At 38.3% G+C, this 23,233-nt stretch overlaps 1 protein-coding gene and 1 non-coding gene across 2 annotated transcripts; one reads left to right on the top strand and one right to left on the bottom strand.

Moving 5' to 3' along the window:
- Positions 1 to 2,709: 2,709 nt before the first annotated feature.
- On the bottom strand, positions 2,710 to 2,782 carry TRNAK-CUU (transfer RNA lysine (anticodon CUU)). Its single transcript has one exon. It is a non-coding gene; the product is annotated as a tRNA-Lys (tRNA).
- Positions 2,783 to 4,446: 1,664 nt separating this feature from the next.
- On the top strand, positions 4,447 to 8,060 carry LOC105973291 (uncharacterized). Its single transcript, XM_088812290.1, has 2 exons — positions 4,447 to 7,453; positions 7,942 to 8,060. The coding sequence occupies exons 1-2, from the start codon at positions 4,447 to 4,449 to the stop codon at positions 8,058 to 8,060; spliced, it is 3,126 nt and encodes a 1,041-aa protein (XP_088668416.1).
- The last annotated feature ends 15,173 nt before the right edge of the window (positions 8,061 to 23,233 follow it).

The raw sequence follows: 23,233 nt of genomic DNA, 5'->3' as shown, positions 1-23,233 counted from the left end.
CCTCTACCAACAACCGTTGTTTAGACAATTTATGTAGACCTCTAACACTGATATGACCAAGTCTCAAATGCCAGAGCTTAGTCTTATCATTCTTGTGGTTTTCAATACTAGAAACACTACCAATAACTGTTTGTCCAAACAAATGGTAGATTCCATTGTTTCTGTATGACTTCATCACAACCATAGACCCCTTAGACACCTTCAGAATGCCATTGCCCCCACTGAATGTGTGGCCACTCTTGTCTAAGACTCCAAGAGATATCAAGTTCCTCTTAACCTGATGAACAAATCTCACATCCGGTAAGACCCTCTCAATTCCATCAAACATCTTGATTCTTACTGAACCAATCCCTTTCACATAGCAAGCATCATTATTCCCCAATACGACTGTACCCCTCTCATTTAACTCGAGAGTTTCAAACCAGTCCTTATTTGATGTCATGTGAAAAGAACATCCTGAATCCAATATCCAATCCTTCTTAACATCACCATCAGTGACAACAAGGACATCATAGGATTCAAATTTCTCAGCTATAATACCAGCTTCTCCATTGTTCTGCCTCTGATCTTGTGTTTTCTTCTCCGGGCAATCCTTCTTGAAGTGGCCAGGTTTCTTGCACCTATAACACTTCCATTCACCCCTTTCTACCGGAGTCTTCTTGCCCTTTACTGACTTAGATGTATTCTTCGGTTTCTTGTCCTTGAAGTCTCTCTTCTCAGATCTGCCCCTGACAATGAGTCCATCTCCAGATTCATGAGCTTTCCCTTCAAGTTTCTTCTGCAATTCTTTGGCCTTGATTGCAGATTGCACCTCTTCCAGTGATATGGTTTGTTCCCTCCCATACACTAGTGCATCCTTGAAATGCTCATAAGACTTTGGAATAGCATTGAGTAGCATCAGAGCTTTATCTTCATCCTCAAGCTTCACCTCAATATTCTCAAGGTCATCCAGAATTTTGTTGAACTCATCTATCTGTTCTGACAGAGGCTTCTCATCACTCATCTTGAAGGAATACAGTCTCTGTTTCAAATAGAGTCTGTTTGTGAGAGATTTGGTCATATACAGTTGTTCCAACTTCAACCAAACGCCTTGTGCAGTGGTCTCTCTAGCTACTTCCCTCAGAGCCTTATCACCAAGGCTCAAGATGATCGAGCTGTGAGCTCTATCCATCAAGTCATTCTTCTCCTTTTCTGACAAGGAATCCGAAAGCTCTTTGGCACCCTTCAAAGCATCTATCAACCCCTGCTGCACCAACATGGCTCTCATCTTCACCCTCCAAAGACCAGAATCACTAGATCCCGAGAACTTCTCCACCTCAAACTTGGTAGATCCCATACTGTGTGTGGCTTCTTCCCACAGACGGCGCCAATTGTTGTGAATAATGGTCCACAGACAATAACAAGACACACACAATTAGAACAAAACCAAGAAGAACACACAGATATCAATGTGTTGACTCAACCGACGGTTGTCACCGATGCAGATAATATAACTATAGTTACCACAGATCTAACACTGAAAGCAATAAAACAGATAAAGAACACGATATTTAAAGTGGTTCGACCTGTATCACCACAGGCCTACATCCACTGTGCAGAGAGAACAAAAAATCCACTATAACAAGAAGGTTACATATTACAAGATAGTGAAAACACTCAAGCTCTGAACAGCTATTTCACCTAAGTTGTATTGACACTCCCCTGTGTATACCTCACTGTTTCTCTTTTGTTTCCCAACCCCAAATCTCACTGAATTTGTGAAGATTTCCTTCTTGATTTCCTTCTAGCTTATTCTTTTTGTTCTTGAGTTTCCAGCCCTACAAGCCTTATCCTCTTGATTAGCCTTAGCCTCCAAGCCTCTTCACCAAGTGCTTTATATATGCAGCAAACCCTAGCAAAAAGCAAACTTGGTCCCCAAGCAAACCACTGAGAGCTCGACAGGTGTCCACCACTGTCAGAGTGGTCCTCACGGGTTCTGTCTTCTAGTGTAACAGCTTCTTACACTTTCCAGCTCATCCCTTGGCTTTACTTTAACTGCTCACCCAGATAAAGTATCTACTTATGTACACGTGAATATGAGTCACATAATAACAGTATAAAATATGATCATCATAAAAGCTATATTTAATATAGAATTAAATCAAATATAAAGATTTTATGAGACAAAATAAAGTCTTCGGAGGTTTAAAAAATTGCTGTAAATGAGGTCATAAAATTAACAAAATATTTATTTATTAAAAAAACCCAACACTAAAAACTCAAATTTCCAATGTAGCTTTCTATAATTATTATAATACTTTCATTTATCACTTACTGAGTATTTGCTACAAGTGGGACCCCGAAAAGTTTTAACACTCGCGTTAATGAGGACTTGGCGGCTTATACCGATAACTTTTCCGAGAGAAACTACCTCAGCTATGTCCAATTTGACAAACTTTATGGTGGAAAGATTATGCGTGATCAGATTACACTTATATGTGATGGTGAAGATACGGGAACCTCAGAAAATATATATATATATATATATAATCATTGGACTGGAGACAACGAATGCCGACTAATGGTACGTTTTCGTTTATTTAACTACACCTACATTTTCCGACTAATGGAAGCAATACTACTCTTATTTGTTGTATAGGATGAAGTCACATTACTTCGCCATGAAATGGTGTATAAAAAATATACATGATAAAATTTGATTAATAATAACGCCCACCGTGGGGCTCGAACCCACGACCACAAGGTTAAGAGCCTTGCGCTCTACCAACTGAGCTAGACGGGCATTGTAGTAATTGTATTCAATTAGTTTATTTAATTCAACGTATCTCCCGACATTAAAATGATCTAAAATCACCAAATAATTTATTTACTGCTAAATAAATTAAATGATATATTTTTTTTGAACGTTACTCACTTGACTTATTTGAGTATGCCGGATACAAAATCAACTTAGCCGAATTGTAGGCATAAACACAACTCATAAGTCACTCAATAATTATTCATCAATCCCATGTTTTAGAGGTGTGAATTCATTTCAATAAATATTTTTCACCAAATAATTAATGTCTCCATCTAGTGCACCGGGTTCACTTAACTCAATATAGAATCTCACACATTGTGACATCATAGTAGAGCGCACTAGAAATGTGTAACTTAAATATCTAGGAATAAGAGAGCAAGTAATTTGCCGATTACAAGAAACAATATAGTTTTATATAGAATAATAATTGTTGGCGCCATATTTCCGGCTATTGAAGATCGAGGAAATCCGCCAAGTTTTGGAATTAAAAGATTGGCAAAGATTTGTTTTCCATATTTATTTTGGAATTTATTAGAGTCCTATTCTCATAATACTTCTATTAGGACTTAGATTTATTTCCATGTATTTTATTCTAGTTAGGTATCTTTTGTACTTATCTAGAATAGAAGTAGAAATCAACTAGGATTCTATTACCTAGTTAAATAGATTTCTTGGGGTTCAAGTTAGGTCTTAGGGCTTATTTTCGTGGCTATATAAGCCTCCAAGACATACAAAAACCGTGGGCATTATTTGGGAGAAAAACCTCTTCATAGCATCGAAGTTTTGCCAAGGCGTTCTGCGGAGCAGGACTGTGCCATCGTTGCACTGTGCCAACATATACAGATTTGCTGTATAGATCTCAAGGGAGATCAGCCGCGTTTTCTGAAGGGAGTTCAGGCTTGAAGAAAGTTCAAGGCACGCGGGTGGAGCTGCTGTTGGAAGAAACACGAAGTTCGAGTTGTGTACAAGAACGGCATATTACATAAAGAGGGAGTCTTTAGTGTTTTTAATAAGTCCTATTAATGTACACTGTAAATCTGAACTAGTGAAATCGTGTTTGCAGGTCCACGTGGATGTAGGGCACATTTGTGTCTGAACCACATTAATTCCTTGTGTTCATTTATTTGCTTTAAGTAGTTTATAACTGTGTTAACACAAGAATTATAGTTGTAACTGAATACTGTTTCCACAACTTAACTGTTACAACTTAGGTTAATTGATTTCTATAGGCATATAAATCAACAATTGGCATCAAGAGCCTCTCACTAGATAAACATAGTGTGTGATTTTGGGAATTTGATTTATTTGCCATTTTCTTCCATAGGTACTATGAATGCTCATATGGCAGGCGGTTCCACGACTCGCCCACCACTGCTTACTGGAACCAATTACTCTTATTGGAAGACCAAGATGAAGATGTTCATCAAGTCAATGGATGAAGATGCATGGCGCACAGTTCTGACTGGCTGGAAACGACCTGTTGCCACAGATGAAAAAGGAATTCAAACTGAGAAACATGAAAAAGACTGGAGCAAAACTGAACAGATTGCCGCAAATATGAATTCCAAAGCATTGAATGCCATATTCAATGGAATTGATATCAATCAATTCAAAATCATCTCAGCATGTGAGTGTGCCAAGGAAGCATGGAAAAACTTCAAACAGCCTATGAGGGGACTACCTCTGTTAGATTATCAAAACTTCAGATGCTTGCTACTCGTTTTGAGGATCTTCGGATGGAGGAAACTGAAACCGTGAGCGATTTCAACTCCAAATTATGCGACATCGCAAATGAAGCCCATGGCCTCGGTGAAACTTACCCTGAAGTAAAACTTGTTCGTAAAGTGCTGAGATCTATGCCAGACCGGTTCGCATATAAGGTCACTGCTATAGAAGAAGCAAGTGATGTGGACTCATTGCGGCTTGAAGATCTGATCGGGAATCTACAGACCTTTGAAAACAAGCTGAACATTACTAGAATGGATAAAGAGAGAAAAATCGCTTTACAAACTGTGTCTGTTGTGACACCATCCGTGCCCTCAGCTCCCATGACAACAGTCGAAGTCAAGCTAACAAAATCCATGTCTCTAATAGCCAAAAACTTCGGAGAACTCGTGAAAATGAATGGACATCCCAGAAGTCCTACAAACAAGCGAGAAGTTAGGAAGGGGATTCGATGTAGAGAATGTCGTGGCTATGGTCATATTCAATCTGAATGTGCAAACACTCAGAAGAAGCAAGGAAAATCACTTGCCACAACCTGGAGTGATGATAACTCTGAATCTCATGATGACAGTGAAGCAAGTGATGCTGAAACAAGTATTGACTTCTGTGGTATATGCAGGGTTACTGGCGTGACACAAGATGATGTCATATGCAATGAGCCGTCACACCATAGGATCACTAAAGTGACACAGGGTGATGTCACATGCACTGAGCCACCACACCTCAGGTATGCTACTCGTAATCTCGAGAATCATAGAAATTTAAACACTGTTTTTTTGCCCACAGGAGAAGAAGATTCAGAAGATGATGAAGAATGCTCCATTGAGAAGATTCAACAGCAACTGAATGATCTTCTAAAGCAATGTCATGAGGTTGGTGATGAAAACAGGTGTTTGAAGGAGAAAGTGAAGGAACTGGAAGAGGAGAATGAAGCAATTAAAGTCAATCTCAAGGCCAGAATCGATGAGCTAGAATTGGAAAAGGAGGTACTAGAGGTAAAACAGGATTTTGCTTTGAAGGATATTGACAATCTAAAAGAATTGCTGAGACATTTGCGAAACAACGATTGCAATAAAGCAAGGGAGATCAAGAAAAATCCTGCTCCAAAGATAAATGCTGAACCATGCCTCAACCTGAAGTGTGGCAACGCCCCTGTTGCAACAGCATTAGAGGCATCAACCAGTAAGCTAAATCGCACTACGATTTTTCCTTCAAACAGGTTAGATGAAATTTTAAATGCTCATCCCTCAAATCCTGATAAACTTGGTCTTGGCTATATTGGGAGTAAGTTCGATGGTAAACCAAATCCAAATCGAAAAATTAATTTTGTGAATAATACTGTCAAACCTACTCCACAACATGTTGCCTCACAGTCTTATATAAAAAGATTTGTGCCAACTTGTCATTTCTGTCACAAAGTAGGACATGTTAGGCCAAAATGCTTTAAAAGATGGAAATTGATAAATAAGAGTTTAGCATATCAATCATCCAATTCCGCTGCATGGGATCACAATTCCCAAAGATACTCTGATAATAAATGGATGAATAAGTATAATGCAAACTGCTTTCCTGCTATTCTTTCTTTAAAAGCATGTACTACTAACTCCTGGTATTTTGATAGTGGTTGCTCCAAGCATATGACAGGTGTACCTAATTACTTAAAAAACCTGCATAATGTGTCTGGTGGACAAGTTACTCTTGGTGATGGAAACAAGGCCTTTGTGAAAGGAGAAGGTAACTTGGATGTTGGAGGATTACCTAACCTTGACAACGTTCTGTATGTAGAGGGTTTGAAATCAAACCTACTCAGCGTAAGTCAGCTATGTGATCTATACGACTCAGTGTTATTCACCAAGCATAAGTGTGAAGTGTTTGATCAAAACAACAGGTGTGTTCTATCTGGTTATAGATCCTCTGATAATTGTTATAAAATTGATCAAACTGACCAAGTTGAACAGTGTCCCCTCACCACCTCTGATATCACAGATATGTGTTGTCATCGACTGGGGAATTTGAATTTTCAGGATCTAACACGAAATATCAATGCAGGTTGTGTGAAAAGTGTTCCCCAACTAAACTCCAATACACCAGATTTATATGGCGACTTTCTAATGGGGAAGCAAACTGAGAGCATTGGAAGAGAAATACCAGAAGACAAAATCACAGAAGTATCAGTGCCGACATCTGATGTCACAACTGAAGACGTTACCACTGGTAAAGAAGGTATGAAAACTTGCAATAAGCCGAAGGTTGACTACCAGGAAATGGTCAGGTATGTCTATTTCACTTCCACTGTAGAACCAAAAAACATCAAAGAAGCAATTCTTGATGAATTTTGGGTGTTAGCCAAGCTTGAGGAACTTGAGCAGTTTTCTCGAAATGACATGTGGGAACTGGTTCTGAGCAATGACAAGGTAAAGCAACTAGAGGATGAGGTATTTATCTCACAGAGCAAATATGGCAAGAACGTGGTAAGTAAATTTGGGTTGCAAAAGGCAAAGCCTTTAACAACACCAATGACCTCAATTGAGAAGTTGGGACGAGATTGTGATGGCACAGACGATGATTCCACACTATACAGGAGCTTGATAGGAAGTTTGTTTTATCTTTCTGCTAACAGATATGATATTCGTTTCAGTGTAGGTATTTGTGCTAGGTACCAAGCAAGCCCTAAAGAGAGTCATTTGAGTGCTGTAAAGCGCATTATCCGATATGTTAGTGGAACACCCGAATTGAGAAAATGGTATTCAAAAGATACTAACAATTGTCTTGCAGGGAACAGTGATGCTGACTGGACAGGAGATGTGGATGACGGAAAAAACATCACAGGAGGTTGTTTCTACATGGGTAACAATTTGGTATCTTCGTACAGTAAGAAACAAAATTCCATTTCCTTATCTAATGCTGCGTGTGAATACATAGCTGTAGGTAGCTGTTGCACTCAACTCTTTTGGATGCAACATATGTTAAATAACTATGGCTTTCGTGAAAAAAAGTTGCATGTTCTTTGTGATAATGAGAGTGCCATAAATATTTCAAAAAATCATGCTCAACATTCTAGGACAAAACATATAGATATTCGTCTTCATTTCATCAGACAATTAGTTGAGCAGAAACGTGTGACTATAGATTATGTGTCCACAGACAATCAATTAGCTGATATTTTCACAAAGCCCCTCGACTTCCTTAGGTTTGATTCCTTGCGTAAAGCGCTTGGAATTTGCCATGTGCAAAACTGAATTTTCTATGATAGTGCAATTAATATTTGTGTCCGGATTGCACTTGAATTTTTTAATCGGACATTATATGTGTCACCTAAATGTGACATCATTGTTTTTGGAATAGGAATGATGGGAGGTTCATTTTGACTAATTGTTTGTGTGTTAGTTTTTGTGAATTAATTTTTGTTTCCACAGTTAGCCATGATAGAAGTGTGTTGCCCCCTCTATCGGGAGTGATCAATGTCTATGACCTCATTCATCTCAAAGATCATACCTCTATTGGGAGAATTATGCTACCGCATATGCATCCCTGACTTCTATTTAAAAGTTATGTGGATTCTTAAGGAGGTTGCCCTCCTAATGTTTACTTGAACATCATATCAACAAAAAAGAGGAGGAGAAGAAAAATGGTTCGAATTCAAAAAAAAAAAAAAAAAAAAAAAAAAAAAAAAAACAAAAAGGGAGGAGGAGATTAGTCCAAATTCAATAAAAAAAAAAAAAAAAAAAAAAGAAGGAGAGAGAAAAGTTGGGATGATATTCAAGCATATATTAGGAAATTCTCCTTGAAGTCCACGATCGAATTGCTGTGCTAATCGCATACGCATTCATAACCCTAAGAAAATTACCTAAATTATGGTTTCTTGAGTATGGTCATGGGGTTATAGTTATATCGTGCATCCAAGAGTTTGCTCGGTGGCCTTATATTGTGATTTTCTTTAAGATTATCAAATTAATTCATGAAAACCAAGCCCTCAACTTTTAATCTTGTGATCTTCATGATTTTCTTTTCCTTAAAAGATGTGATTTTTTCATGTTTTTCGTTTTAAAATTTTTTCTTGATTTTTTATATGGGCTTTGTGAATTTTTTTTTTTTGCTACTAGTTGTCTCTGGCCACGTGGCTATGGCCATGTCATCTGCCTTCTCTATTTTTTGATGTTTCGTGTGGAGAATATCTTGTTTGTTATTGGTCACAGATTGTGGGATCTTCTTCTGATTTGAAAATATCCGGTATTTGAATAGTCCTCTCTTTTTCTGCCTCTTTTCTCGGTCCCTGTGCTTTAAATATCTGCTCCTTCTAGGGTTTCTGAGTTTATTGTGGCCTCGGGCTGACTGTTGACACATGGCTGTCTTGATACGTGATCTGTTCGAATCTCTAAAGAAGCATGTGGGAATATACTTCTGTTTTATCATGATGTTTGTGGGATCTGTTATCATCCTATCTTTAGGGCTTCAAGGATTTCTCAATATTTCTTATACTCTATCTCTCTATGTTTTTCGAAAGCTACTCGTTTCTTCTCTTTTCTGTGCTCCACAGATTTACTATGGAAAGAGACAAATCGGTCGAGGGGGCTGAAATGAGGAAGCACAAACAACTGTGCATCGCCGTCCGACAAGAAGTCCGGAAAAACGTCAAAGTCTGTGACGACAACAGTGGTCTCTGTAGTTCCCATCTCTCTCATGGCCACAATTCCGGAGCCCATACTCACACATGTGCAGTCACCAGCCCCAAGCTCCAAATAAGGTGTTGTCTCTGATCCGCTGGACAATATTCTGGTTGAAAGTGATCCTTCTATGTCTAAGGCAGAAGACGTCGGTGGTGAAGACCATGTCGCAATTGAAGAAGCTACTTTCAGCGCCCATGTGCAGCTTCGCCGGCCTCAAAGGAAGCTTGAGAGCAATTATGGTCTTGAGGATGAGTCATACGCTTCGAGTGGCCACCAATCTCTTTCAGAGAAGACTTATGCTGCCTTTACTGCCGTACATCCAACTAGATCTGAGTCATCAGAATCTTCACCAGAGTCCTAACTCTCTGTTGATTCTCCGTTGATGGGACTCGCGGTTACTTGCGAAGGAAAATTTTTCAATGTGGCTCCTGAATTGAATAAAGATTTTTACCGGTGTAAGAATCAAATCACTGTTTAGCCCTTTGTGTCAAGTCCACCACAACCGTTGTGATCACTGTATGCTGAGTTTCCCTGAAGCGTCACTCATGCTGTTTTTATCAACATTGGGGAGTACATCTATGCTCAAAATGGAGCTCTTGCTAACTCTCGCACAAAAAGTTGGAGTGTCTGTCTTTTCCCTCGTTGACCTATCACTCACTGTCACAACATTTCTTAGTGAGAACTTCAGCTTCTATGCCTGAACGACCAATCAATATTCATCCTAAGGTGTTGGTTGAGCATTTTGATGATCCTCAAGAAGATGCTTTGTCTGTGGCCCAGGTTGCTCTCAAGGCGAAGAAGAGTTTACTTAATGCTTCTGGGCCCATGACATCTGGTTGCTCCTGAAATTGGTTGTATCAATGAGAGTTTTACAAAACTTCACGTGAGGGTTACATCTGTAACTCCTGCTTTGATCAATGACTTTTATAAGTGTCCAAACAGGGTTACTTCCAAACTTATGTTTCTAAAGATACTCTGGTCTATGTTCTCACTGCCAAAGTGTTGAAAAAATGGCCTGGTCCGAAATCTGCTTTTCATGTCATCACTCATGACCATAAAATCAATATTGGTGATTTGATTTTCAATCAGATTGGTGTGTTAGCCAATTCCCGAACCGAGCGTGAGCATCTGTCGTTTCCTTCTATGATCTATCAGCTTCTGATCAAACAAGGCCTGCCCACTCGTGATGCCACTCTGTTGGATCCTCCTGGCCGTCCAATCACTATCCATGGTAAGGTCCTTTCTGAACATTTTGCTGATCTGCCTCCTATCGATCCCTCTGTTGTTCAGACGGCCTCTCGCGCGAAAAAGGATCCCATTGTCTCTGCCTCTATTCCGCCGCCAGTTGATGTGGTCACCAAAGATGAGCTCACTCATTTTCAGGAGACTATCCAGGCTCAGCTTGCTCAAGGGTTTTCGTCTATTCAGGACCAGCTTCTTAAGACTTTGGCACAGTCTGGTCAGAAAGGGGGAGTAGCAACAACTCTAGATACAACTCCGGATGTCCCAGCAAAAACTTCAATGATGAAGCAGCAGTCCACAACCGCAAGGCAAAGCGTCTAGCAATTCTCACCGACTATGATTATTAAGGGAAGTTTCCTTGAAAAACTTTTTTGTCCTTTTTGAATTGCTTAAATTTATGTTTTATTTAGGACTGTTATAATAAACTTTCCTGCTTTTTGGATATCATCTTGGTTATCTTTATTTTGTGCCTTGGGCTTGTTTTGGATAACTTTGTGTTGCGGGAAATTTCTCTGTTACAACAACTTCTATTGTACTAACAGTATGTGATGCAGGGGGAGTTAATCATTTCTGCAAAAAGAGAAAATCTCATATGCAGGGGGAGTTCTTGTTAAATATGGATTCTGACCAATCTATGCCAAAGGGGGAGATTGTTGGCGCCATATTTCCGGCTATTGAAGATCGAGGAAATCCGCCAAGTTTTGGAATTAAAAGATTGGCAAAGATTTGTTTTCCATATTTATTTTGGAATTTATTAGAGTCCTATTCTCATAATACTTCTATTAGGACTTAGATTTATTTCCATGTATTTTATTCTAGTTAGGTATCTTTTGTACTTATCTAGAATAGAAGTAGAAATCAACTAGGATTCTATTACCTAGTTAAATAGATTTCTTGGGGTTCAAGTTAGGTCTTAGGGCTTATTTTCGTGGCTATATAAGCCTCCAAGACATACAAGAACCGTGGGCATTATTTGGGAGAAAAACCTCTTCATAGCATCGAAGTTTTGCCAAGGCGTTCTGCGGAGCAGGACTGTGCCATCGTTGCACTGTGCCAACATATACAGATTTGCTGTATAGATCTCAAGGGAGATCAGCCGCGTTTTCTGAAGGGAGTTCAGGCTTGAAGAAAGTTCAAGGCACGCGGGTGGAGCTGCTGTTGGAAGAAACACGAAGTTCGAGTTGTGTACAAGAACGGCATATTACATAAAGAGGGAGTCTTTAGTGTTTTTAATAAGTCCTATTAATGTACACTGTAAATCTGAACTAGTGAAATCGTGTTTGCAGGTCCACGTGGATGTAGGGCACATTTGTGTCTGAACCACATTAATTCCTTGTGTTCATTTATTTGCTTTAAGTAGTTTATAACTGTGTTAACACAAGAATTATAGTTGTAACTGAATACTGTTTCCACAACTTAACTGTTACAACTTAGGTTAATTTATTTCTATAGGCATATAAATCAACAATAATGAAACAATTATTTCACTTTGTTCCGTTCAACACATACCAAACGCAGTAGCACAATAAGTGAAAACAATAAACTAACAAAGTAATTGTAAATCTGTTTATTGTAATCAAGACAATTCATCTAACAATTATGCTACAATCTTTGACGATGGACAGTTCAATATCATCTAAATCGTGAACAATTAACTTTATATTCTCTTTACTAAAAAAAAAAAAAAAAAAAAAAAAAAAAAAAACTTTGTATTCTCAACTAACTTACGTACTATGATTGAGATGACTTTATGTGTAAGTATCAAGATAAGCTCAATATTTCAAATAGTATTAGAATGCTAGACTCATGTCAATTAATTAATTTGAAAGCATATATAGTCAACACAGTTTTTTTTTCCGGTGTACGTTGACTTTTTTATTTTGTTATTTTTCCTAGACTTTGGTTTTGACCATCGTTGACTGTGTGTTGACACGGTAATATAGTCAATATCATTGTGAAAAGCAGTAAAATAGTAATATCGTTGCAGTAAACAGTAAAATAATGAATATCAATGTCATAGACAATAATATTACTGTATTACACTGTCTGTCAGGTACAACTATATTACTGTGTTACACTGTCAGAAACAGTAAATTGCTATCAGATACAATAATGTAGTTTGGCCATCAAAATTATAATCAAAGCATAAAATATGCATATTTTTTACAGGGGTTGTGGATGTGTTAACGACAAAATGTTAATAAAATACATCTCCCTTTCAGAAATACATTTAGATCGATGTTGTATCGTAGGGCTTCTTTTATTCATTATGCTTTTATACATTTCGGTTCGGTTTCGGGTCCGATTTTAGAGTTTACGGTTTTGGTTTCGGTTCGGAATAAAAAATATTTTTTGTAAAGCATATAAATTATGAACATTAGGTAAACTTGATGTACGATTTTTTTCATAACATTACGTAAATTTATAATTAAATATATTGAAAAAGTAATTGACTAACAATAATGTACCTGCAATTCTAAGAGCATTTTTTTGTTAGTATACAGGGATGTTTGGTGAGAACGGCATATCGAAATGTGCACAATATTGTATGCACCCATATATGGCAATTAATATGTTGTAATTAATGATCGTGAAATAATATCAAAAGTTTTATACCATAAGATGGAGCTCATATTGAAGTGTTTGTAATTAATGACTTAATGATCATGTAATATTACTGTCATAAACGGTAAAATAGTAATATTACTGTGGTAGGCAGTAAAATAGTTAATATTACTGTCAGAGAGAATTATATTACTGTATGACACTGTCAAGTGCATCAATATTACTGTGTTATACTATCAGAAAAAATTAAAATCATTGTCGGATACAGTAATATAGTTAATATTATTGTCAAAAAACGTAAAATAGTAATATTTATGCAATAGCCAGTAAAATAGTGAATATTATTGTAGTACACTAGCATATTCAACAATATTAATGTGCAGTGTTACACTGTCAGAAACATTAATATAGTATGTTAGACATTAATAGGGTTGGCAATCAGGTCGTGTGAATCGAGTCTGGGTCGGTTCCAGCTCATATACCATCGGGCCTCATTATTATAGGCTCAAGCTCAAATACCATCAGGCCTCATGCCTATAGGCTCAAACTCGGCTCACGTATTTTTTCGGGTTTCGGGTTTATATCGGACTTATATCGGGCTTATATCCGGCAATAAATAAATTACATATTTTACAACTTTGTAGTCGGATGTGTGAAAAAAAGAAAAAAACTTCGCAGTCTAAGAGAAAAATCTAGAATATTCATAGAGAATCAAAATAACATAAAAAACAAAAAAAAAAAAAAAATATTAAAAAAAAACACCATAGTTTACTGTTCATTAAAACAAATGAAGGTTATTTTTGCAAATATTTAATCCTTAATTAATTATATGAAAAAATGCATCGGAGTCCAAAATATAAAAATATAAAATAAAATAACTAAAAGCAATTCTAAATGTCCTCCTATCTCTTTCCGACAATCTTGATTCATGAAATATATATATATATATATATATATATATATATATATATATATATATATATATATATATAAAATCGGGCTCGGCTCAAATAAAATCGGGCTGAGCTATCGGGCTTCGGGTAGGCCCGGCTCAATTGCCGGTCCTAGACATCAATATATTTAATTTTACTATTTTCGCAGTGATATAATCATCTTAGACATCAATATAGTTAATTTTACTGTTTTCCACAGTAATATTATTGGTTTTCACATTTTGTAACAGAAATTTTACTATGTATTTGTAGAAAGAGATAAATTACTAATTAATAATCAAAATAAATCGGTTATTAATTAGATCTCAAATTAAAGTTCATGATATATTTGAGCTTTAATATATCCGGCCCATGCTGCAAATCAAGAAACCCTAACTTGTGCCAATAAACCCTAGTTTGTGCATATAAAAGAAGGCATTCTATGCATAAAAGACAAACTCACCAACGAGCTCTCATGCTCAAGTCTCGAGCCTCCGGCTCGAATTCATTACATATTTGAATTTGAGGTGTTCATATTTATGCGGTTGAAAAAAAGCTTCTAAGCCCTTGAATCAATTTTAGAATAGGATATAAGAATCAAGGGAATTACCGGAGATTGTAATCCATTTTCGTTTGTTTAATAATTGTTGGCGCCATATTTCCGGCTATTGAAGATCGAGGAAATCCGCCGAGTTTTTGAATTATAAGATTGGCAAAGATTTGTTTTCCATATTTATTTTGGAATTTATTAGAGTCCTATTCTTATAATACTTCTATTAGGACTTAGATTTATTTCCATGTATTTTATTTTAGTTAGGTATCTTTTGTACTTATCTAGAATACAAGTAGAAATCAACTAGGATTCTATTACCTAGTTAAATAGATTTCTGGGGGTTCAAGTTAGGTCTTAGGGCTTATTTTCGTGACTATATAAGCCTCCAAGACATACAAGAACCGTGGGCATTATTTGGGAGAAAAACCACTTCATAGCATCGAAGCTTTGCCAAGGCGTTCTGCGGAGCAGGACTGTGTCATCGTTGCACTGTGCCAACATATACAGATTTGCTGTATAGATATCAAGGGAGATCAGCAGCGTTTTCTGAAGGGAGTTCAGGCTTGAAGAAAGTTCAAGGCACGCGGAGTGGAGCTGCTGTAGAGAGAGACACGGAGTTCGAGTTGTGTACAAGAACGGCGTAAAAATTAAAGATGGAGTCTTTATTATTTTTAATAAGTCCTATTAATGTACACTGTAAATCTGAACTAGTGAAATCGTGTTTGCAGGTCCACGTGGATGTATGGCACATTTGTGTCTGAACCACATTAATTCCTTGTGTTCATTTATTTGCTTTAAGTAGTTTATAACTGTGTTAACACAAGAATTATAGTTGTAATTGAATACTATTTCCACAACTTAACTGTCACAACTTAGGTCAATTGATTTCTATAGGCATATAAATCTACAGTTGTAACACCCCACATTTTCAAAACCCTAATCCCTAACCAAAATTCCATAACCCGAAAATTCTCACGTAGAAATCATTAGGAATTTATTTACCTTACTAACTTAATTTCTCTAAGTGCCTTATTTGCCTAGACTAATAATCCCTATATGCCAATTTGATTATATGCCTTATGTGCTAGGAATTCATTGAATAATTATGTGCCAATTTTATTTCGGTAACCATGTGCTTAAGTAGATTAATCATTGATAATTGTGTGCTAGATTAAACTATGTGACTTATGTGTATAAGTAAATTATTTATTTGATAATTACATGCATAATACATGCATATATACGTACATGTATGCATACCTATATGCATATGCTATATAAGCTATGTTACTCTAGACTATAGGTATATGTATTAATAATATATTTGTGTGTGTTTTCGGATGTGTGTGTGTGTCAGAGTTAATTAGTGAATTTATTAATTAGTAAATAAAATTAGAAAAGATGCATGCTTGTACACTTGGCAAAGAGTGATGATTTACACTAATCCTACACTCAAGCATGCTAAGTCATCCCAAGAGACACCCATCTACCTTCATCATCTTACACATACACTCCCACTTGTCTTCTCTCCACCACCACCACCGAAGCACCACCACCTCCATCGGCCAACACCTCAAAATTTCTTCAAAGAAAAAATAGAGAAATCAAAATGCAAATCACCTATATAAGCTTCACCCTTGAATATGCTAAGAACACCATCAAAAACACTTGCCCTCTTACGGGAGATTTAAACTCCTCCCAACTTGATATCGAATCTCTTACCTTCTCCATTCAACTAGCTTGGTTCAATCTTGGAGCCACTTCTTGAAGGAGGAAACATTGTATCTTTGTGTTCTTCATCTTCTTCATCCTCCTTTTCTTTCTTTCTCTAAAAACCCTCTTTTCTTTTGAAGGTTTTTTCTTTCTTCGGCCAACACTCTTTGATAGGTAAGAAATCTCGAATTTCTTGCTGCAATCGAAGGGTATCATAGTATGGGAAAGAATTTTTGAAACTACCTAAAAGATTTCTTCACTTTTCGAAAAATTAGGGCTTTTTGTGTAAAATCCGAAATTTTGTGCTAATCTTGATATTTGTGTTCTTGCATGTCTAAATCCATGTTAAAATTTGTGAATCTAAGTATTTTGTGTTTAAAGGTTTAATATTTCGATTTTTTGGGAATTTTGGAAAAAGAAAATGAGTTTTCAAGATTTTTGGGGTTGCATGTGTAGATCTATGAATCCTTAGGACTAATCTGCAATTTCTTAAAATTTCGACATGAAAAATGTTTCCATCTTTAAAATCTCAGTAGGAGTAAGTGGAATTTGATTATTTGCTAGTTGGCCTTAGATTTGAATTAATAATTGTTGGGAAAATCATTTTTGGCTTCAACACTACTTGCCGAGTATTTTGATTTTTATAAATCCGATTTTTGAGGAAACTGCAAAATTCGTTTTGCATATGTTCATTTAGTCAGTTAGGTAGCATATAATTAAATTTGAGAATTTTTAGATGCTATATGCTATTATTTCGAAATATTGCTTGTGCATGTGTCATAAATGGAACTTTTGTGTTCTAATCATTATTAATTGTGGGAAGGTGAATTGATGGTTAAAAATCTGCAGCTGAACTATGTTAAGGGGCTGTAAGAATTTTAATTCATTAAATGAATAAAAGGGGGAGAAATCCCATAAATGAAAAAATAGAAATGTTGGTGCTTTAAGAGCATGGTTTGCTAATTTAATGCTAATTAAAGTGTGTTTTGAGGCTGCATGTTATGTGTATGTGTGTCGTGTGTGTGTGCTGCTGTGTGTGTGTGATTTATATATATATATATAATATGATGCTATAATAATTATGTGAATTATGTGCTATATCTAAGTGGTTGTATATATGTGTGATTTCCCTGTGTATATGTGTATTATGTGGATAAATGGATGCTCGTTGATTGATAATTGTGATGTCGTAAAGTGTCATTTTTAGAGTCTCATTCGTCTCATGGTCTTGCATAAAAAGAGATTTCATTTTACGAAAGGAAAGGTTAATGGAATGCTTGGGGTTGGATAAGTCGGGATAGGGGGGCCGGTATTCCAACCATAGTTACTATTGATAAAGGGGTGGTTTGATTCCACCAAAAGAACGGGCTCAGAATAATATGCTTATCATCCAAGTAAAGAAATTAATTTTTCACGGATCCGAACAACAGAAAATGTTTTCATTCATGCATTTGCACGAAAAGGGTAATTTGGTAATTTACAGTATTTGCATGAAATTTCGTGTTTATGTATGTGAGTTCGGTTGCCGACGAATGGTAAGGTGTGATGCTTATGTGTATATACTAATATAAGTACGTAAAACCATATTTTAAAACCTCGTTATCCATTCGGATTTCTTACTGGGCTTAATAGCTCATATAGATACTTCTTTGATTGCAGGTAATAGTAGAAATCCCGCATCGGAATGGGCCGAGTAGTGGATCGGAGTCTTGGCCGAAGCTTTTGGGAGGATCGTACGAGGGGTCTATAAACTATGCTTATTTTATTTTGGTGATGTAACTTATAAACGATTTCCGTATTTCCGCTTCTCTAAAACTCTAATATTTCCTCGTTAGGAAAATTAAACTCTTATCTTAGTACGGACCTTATTTTGATAATAATATAGTTGGTCCGCTTATTTTGGATAATTGCATTTTTACCCGAAAATACCTATTCACCAAATATCTTAAAACTCTGATTTCTTCTCGAACCCAAATTAGAACCTATAGTTAGATAAACGTAGCACTCGAATAATAATCTCCCTTTCCCAAGTTATTTTCAAAACGAAAAATTTAAACGACCAAAATCACCCAAAGAAGTTTTCGAAATTCTCAAGGTTTCCAAAGGCTTTCAAATGACCCAAAAAGAGATTTTTATAAATTACATTTTTGGTCCTACTCGAAAGTTTTAAAAATTTCAAAGAGATCCCTTTTGCTTCCGCTATTTAAACAATGTTTTCCGATAAACCGGTTCGATTTATCGCCCGACCCGAGGGGGGTGCTACAAGAGTGGTATCAGAGCATTGTTTATAGAAAACTCGTACGAGCCAAAAGCCGGGCTTGAAGACTAACGAGACACGATGACTCGTCCATTCGGTAACGTTATGTGTATTATATGTTTTATTTATTTATGTGCTTTAATTGCATAATAGGTTATAGAAAGTATGGCAAGACGACTAACCCGGAATTCTCAAGGCACTCCCACTAATGAACCAACCGACCTTAACCAAACCATTCATAACCTCTCTAACCTTATCCGAGAGCAAGCCCAAAACCACCAAAGACAAATTGATCAACTCCTCCGACGAAACCATCCTCCTCCGCCTCCTCCTCAAGCAGCACCTCACGCCATTTACGAACGATTCCTCAAAATGAACCCCTCCGAATTTCATGGTGGAACCGATCCGACAATAGCCGAAGAATGGGTCAAGTCCGTAGAAGTGATCTACGACTACATGCAAATGACCGATCGTGATCGTGTACATTGCGCTCTATTCCTACTCCGAAACGAAGCTCGTCACTGGTGGGAAGGAGTCAAAGAAGGAGTCGACCTCGACACTATACAATGGACCGACTTCAAACTACAATTCTTCGAAAAATATTTCTCCAAAGACGTACGTGCCCACAAACTGAAGGAATTTCTAGAACTTCATCAAGGAGAACTGCCAATGCTCGAGTACATCCGTCGCTTCGAACGTGGCTGTCTCTACGCCCCATTCATCGCTCGAGACCCCGAAGAGAAAAAGAATCACTTCATCCGTGGCCTACAACCTGAAATCCGACGAGATATCCGCATGTCCGACGCCTCGACTTTCAGACAACTAGTGGACAAAGCCCTGATGGCAGCCCAAGACGAAAAGGAGATCCAACAGAATCGTCGTTCCCAAGGTACGAGTCAACGCCCATGGAAGAAGGCTAACTTCGGCAACCACAAATTCAAGGGCAACCGAAGCCAACCATCGAACCAATCTGGACTTCCACAGCCGCCTAAACCGACTTGCCAACAATGCGGGAAATCACACTTTGGAGCTTGTGTACAAGGGACGAACACGTGCTTCAGATGTAGACAGACCGGACACATGGCAAGGGATTGTCCGAACGCTCAGAACCGTGCTCAAGGACGAGTGTTTGCTATGACGAAAGAGCAGATTGAGCAAGATCCCTCAATGATAGCAGGTATTATGTACATTTTCGACGAACCTGTCTATGCCTTAATTGATTCCGGTTCTACTCACTCTTTCATATCGGAAAATATGATTAGAAGCCTTAAGATCAAACCTAGTCACTTGAATCACGATTATAGCATACTCATCCCCTCTGGCGAAGAAATGATCTCGAACCTAGTGGTGACCAACTGTTCGATCCGAGTTCATTCGCAACCTATGAATTTCGATCTCATTGTCCTTCCGATCCGCAATTTTAATATTATTCTAGGAATGGATTGGTTAACCGAATATAAAGCCCAAATTGACTGTGCCCCGAAAACCGTTATTTTTCCTCTACCAAACGGCCAAATCTTAAAATTCCAAAGTCAAGCCAAAACTTCGATTCCAATTATCTCCGCCATAAAAGTCGCTAAACTCATTCATAAAAGGCATTTCGGCTATCTAGTAGACGTCGTGAATCCCGAACCCAACGCCAAACCTCAATTGCCCGATGTCCGAACAGTACAAGAATTTCCCGACGTATTTCCCGACGATATTCCCGGACTTCCACCCGACCGAGAAATTGAGTTCGAAATCTATCTGATTCCCGGAGCCGTACCAATTTCCAAAGCCCCATATCGCATGGCCCCACTTGAATTAAAAGAATTGAAAGAACAGATCCAAGAGCTGCTCGAGAAAGGTTACGTTCGACCTAGTCACTCACCATGGGGAGCCCCTGTGCTGTTTGTCAAAAAGAAAGACGGATCCCTTCGTCTTTGTATCGATTATCGAGAGCTCAACAAAATCACTATCAAGAATAAGTACCCTCTTCCCCGAATTGACGATCTGTTCGACCAACTCCAAGGTTCTTCAGTCTTTTCCAAGATTGACCTTCGATCCGGATATCACCAACTCAAAATCAAAGAGTCCGACATTCCGAACACCGCCTTCCGGACGAGATACGGCCACTACGAATTCATTGTCATGCCTTTCGGTCTAACTAATGCCCCCGCCGCATTTATGGATCTCATGAACCGAGTCTTCCACCCGTATCTAGACCAATTCGTAATCGTCTTCATCGATGATATTCTCATTTACTCCAAGAACGAAGAAGATCATTCATCTCACCTCCGCACCGTTCTCCAAACCCTTCGATCTCATCAGCTGTACGCCAAATTCAGCAAGTGTGAGTTCTGGCTATCCAGTGTCTCTTTTCTTGGCCACATCGTCTCAGCAAGTGGAATCTCCGTAGACCCCAGCAAGATAGAAGCAGTCTCCAACTAGTCAATTCCGAAAAATGCAGAGGAGATAAGGAGTTTCCTCGGTCTAGCCGGTTACTACCGCAAATTCGTACAAGATTTCTCGAAACTCGCTTCGCCACTCACTCGACTCACTCAAAAGGATGTCAAATACCAATGGACCCCAGAATGCGACGCTAGCTTCACCGAACTTAAGAATCGACTCACCTCTGCCCCAATTCTAGCACTACCGGAAAGAACTGGAGAATTCATAGTCGACAGCGACGCCTCGAAGCTAGGGTTAGGAGCCGTACTCATGCAGAATGGAAAAGTCATAGCATACGCCTCTCGGCAACTCAAGGAGTACGAACGGAACTACCCGACCCATGATCTCGAATTAGCCGCCGTCGTCTTCGCACTCAAAATCTGGCGACACTACCTTTACGGTGAAAAGTGCACTATCTACACCGATCACAAGAGTCTTAAGTACTTTTTCACTCAGAAGGAATTAAATATGAGGCAAAGAAGATGGCTCGAACTAGTCAAGGACTACGATTGCGAAATACTCTATCACCCGGGTAAAGCAAATGTCGTGGCAGACGCTCTTAGCCGCAAATCAATCAACGCCCTCATCGTTCAGCCAAATCTGACAGAAGCAATCAAGACTTCTCAACAAGCCGATCCCCAAGTTCTCAAAGTTCGCGACAACCTCGAATCCAATCCAAATTTTCGAATCTCTGACGAATGAATTGTCCGATTGCAAAATCGCATCTATGTACCTGACGACCCCAAGATTCGCCGACTAATCCTGACCGAAGCCCATCAGACCGTGTATACTTGCCATCCCGGAGCAACCAAGATGTACCAAGATCTGAAGAAACTCTACTGGTGGCCCAGAATGAAAAGAGAGATTGCCCAATTCGTCGACGAATGTCTAGTGTGCCAACAAGTCAAAGCAGAACACCAAAGACCCGGAGGTCTACTGCAATCAAATCTGATTCCGGAATGGAAATGGGAAGCTGTCACAATGGATTTCGTTCAAGGGTTTCCAAAGACCCAAAGAGGATCCGACGCCATTTGGGTAATTGTCGACCGACTAACCAAGTCCGCCCATTTTCTCCCCGTCCGAATGACCTTTAGCCTAGAAAAACTAGCTGAGTTATATGTCCGAGAAATTGTCCGACTCCACGGTGTTCCAGTCTCCATCATTTCCGACCGAGACCCTCGATTCACGTCTAAATTCTGGAAAAGCTTACACGGAACTCTCGGAACTCGCCTCAATTTTAGTACCGCTTTTCACCCGCAAACCGACGGTCAATCCGAACGAACCATCAAAACCCTAGAAGATCTACTTCGCGCATGTATTCTTGATTTCGGAGGAAATTGGGAATCACGACTTCCACTAATCGAATTCGCCTACAACAATAGCTTCCAATCATCTATCGGAATGGCACCATACGAAGCTCTCTACGGTCGCAAGTGCCGATCTCCACTCCATTGGGATAAAATTGGAGAAAGAAAATTCCTCGGCCGAGAGCTAGTCCAACAAACCGTCGAAATAATTCAGAATATTCGAGAAAGAAGGCGTACCGCCCAGAGCCGACAGCAAAGTTACGCCAATTCTCGAAGAAGAGATTTAGAATTCGAAGTTGGAGACTCCGTATTTCTTAAAGTAGCACCTTTCAAAGGAATAATGCGATTTGGAAAAAGGGGAAAGTTAGCACCTCGTTTTATCGGACCATTTGAGATTCTCGAGAAAATCGGCACCCGAGCCTATCGTCTAGCCCTACCGCCGAACCTATCCAATTTTCACAACGTATTCCACGTATCCATGCTTCGTAAATATATCCGTCACCCAGATCATATTCTAAAACCCGAACCGATCGAATTAACCCCCAACCTAACCTACGAAGAAAAACTCTCCCAAATCCTCGAATACAAAACCAAAACCCTACGTAACCGAACCATTCACTTAGTTAAAGTCTTATGGCATAATCATACTTTAGAAGAAGCCACGTGGGAACGAGAAGAGGAAATGCGTGAACACTTTCCGGAATTATTCGGGTCAGGTAACAATGTTGGGGACAAAATTATTTTAAGGGGGGAAGATTGTAACACCCCACATTTTCAAAACCCTAATCCCTAACCAAAATTCCATAACCCGAAAATTCTCACGTAGAAATCATAAGGAATTTATTTACCTTACTAACTTAATTTCTCTAAGTGCCTTATTTGCCTAGACTAATAATCCCTATATGCCAATTTGATTATATGCCTTATGTGCTAGGAATTCATTGAATAATTATGTGCCAATTTTATTTCGGTAACCATGTGCTTAAGTAGATTAATCATTGATAATTGTGTGCTAGATTAAACTATGTGACTTATGTGTATA

Source organism: Erythranthe guttata, chromosome 13 (assembly GCF_056151865.1).
Source record: "Erythranthe guttata isolate IM_541 chromosome 13, IM_541, whole genome shotgun sequence".
Classification (NCBI taxonomy): Eukaryota; Viridiplantae; Streptophyta; class Magnoliopsida; order Lamiales; family Phrymaceae; genus Erythranthe; species Erythranthe guttata.
This window is presented reverse-complemented; position numbering and strand designations above follow the sequence as displayed.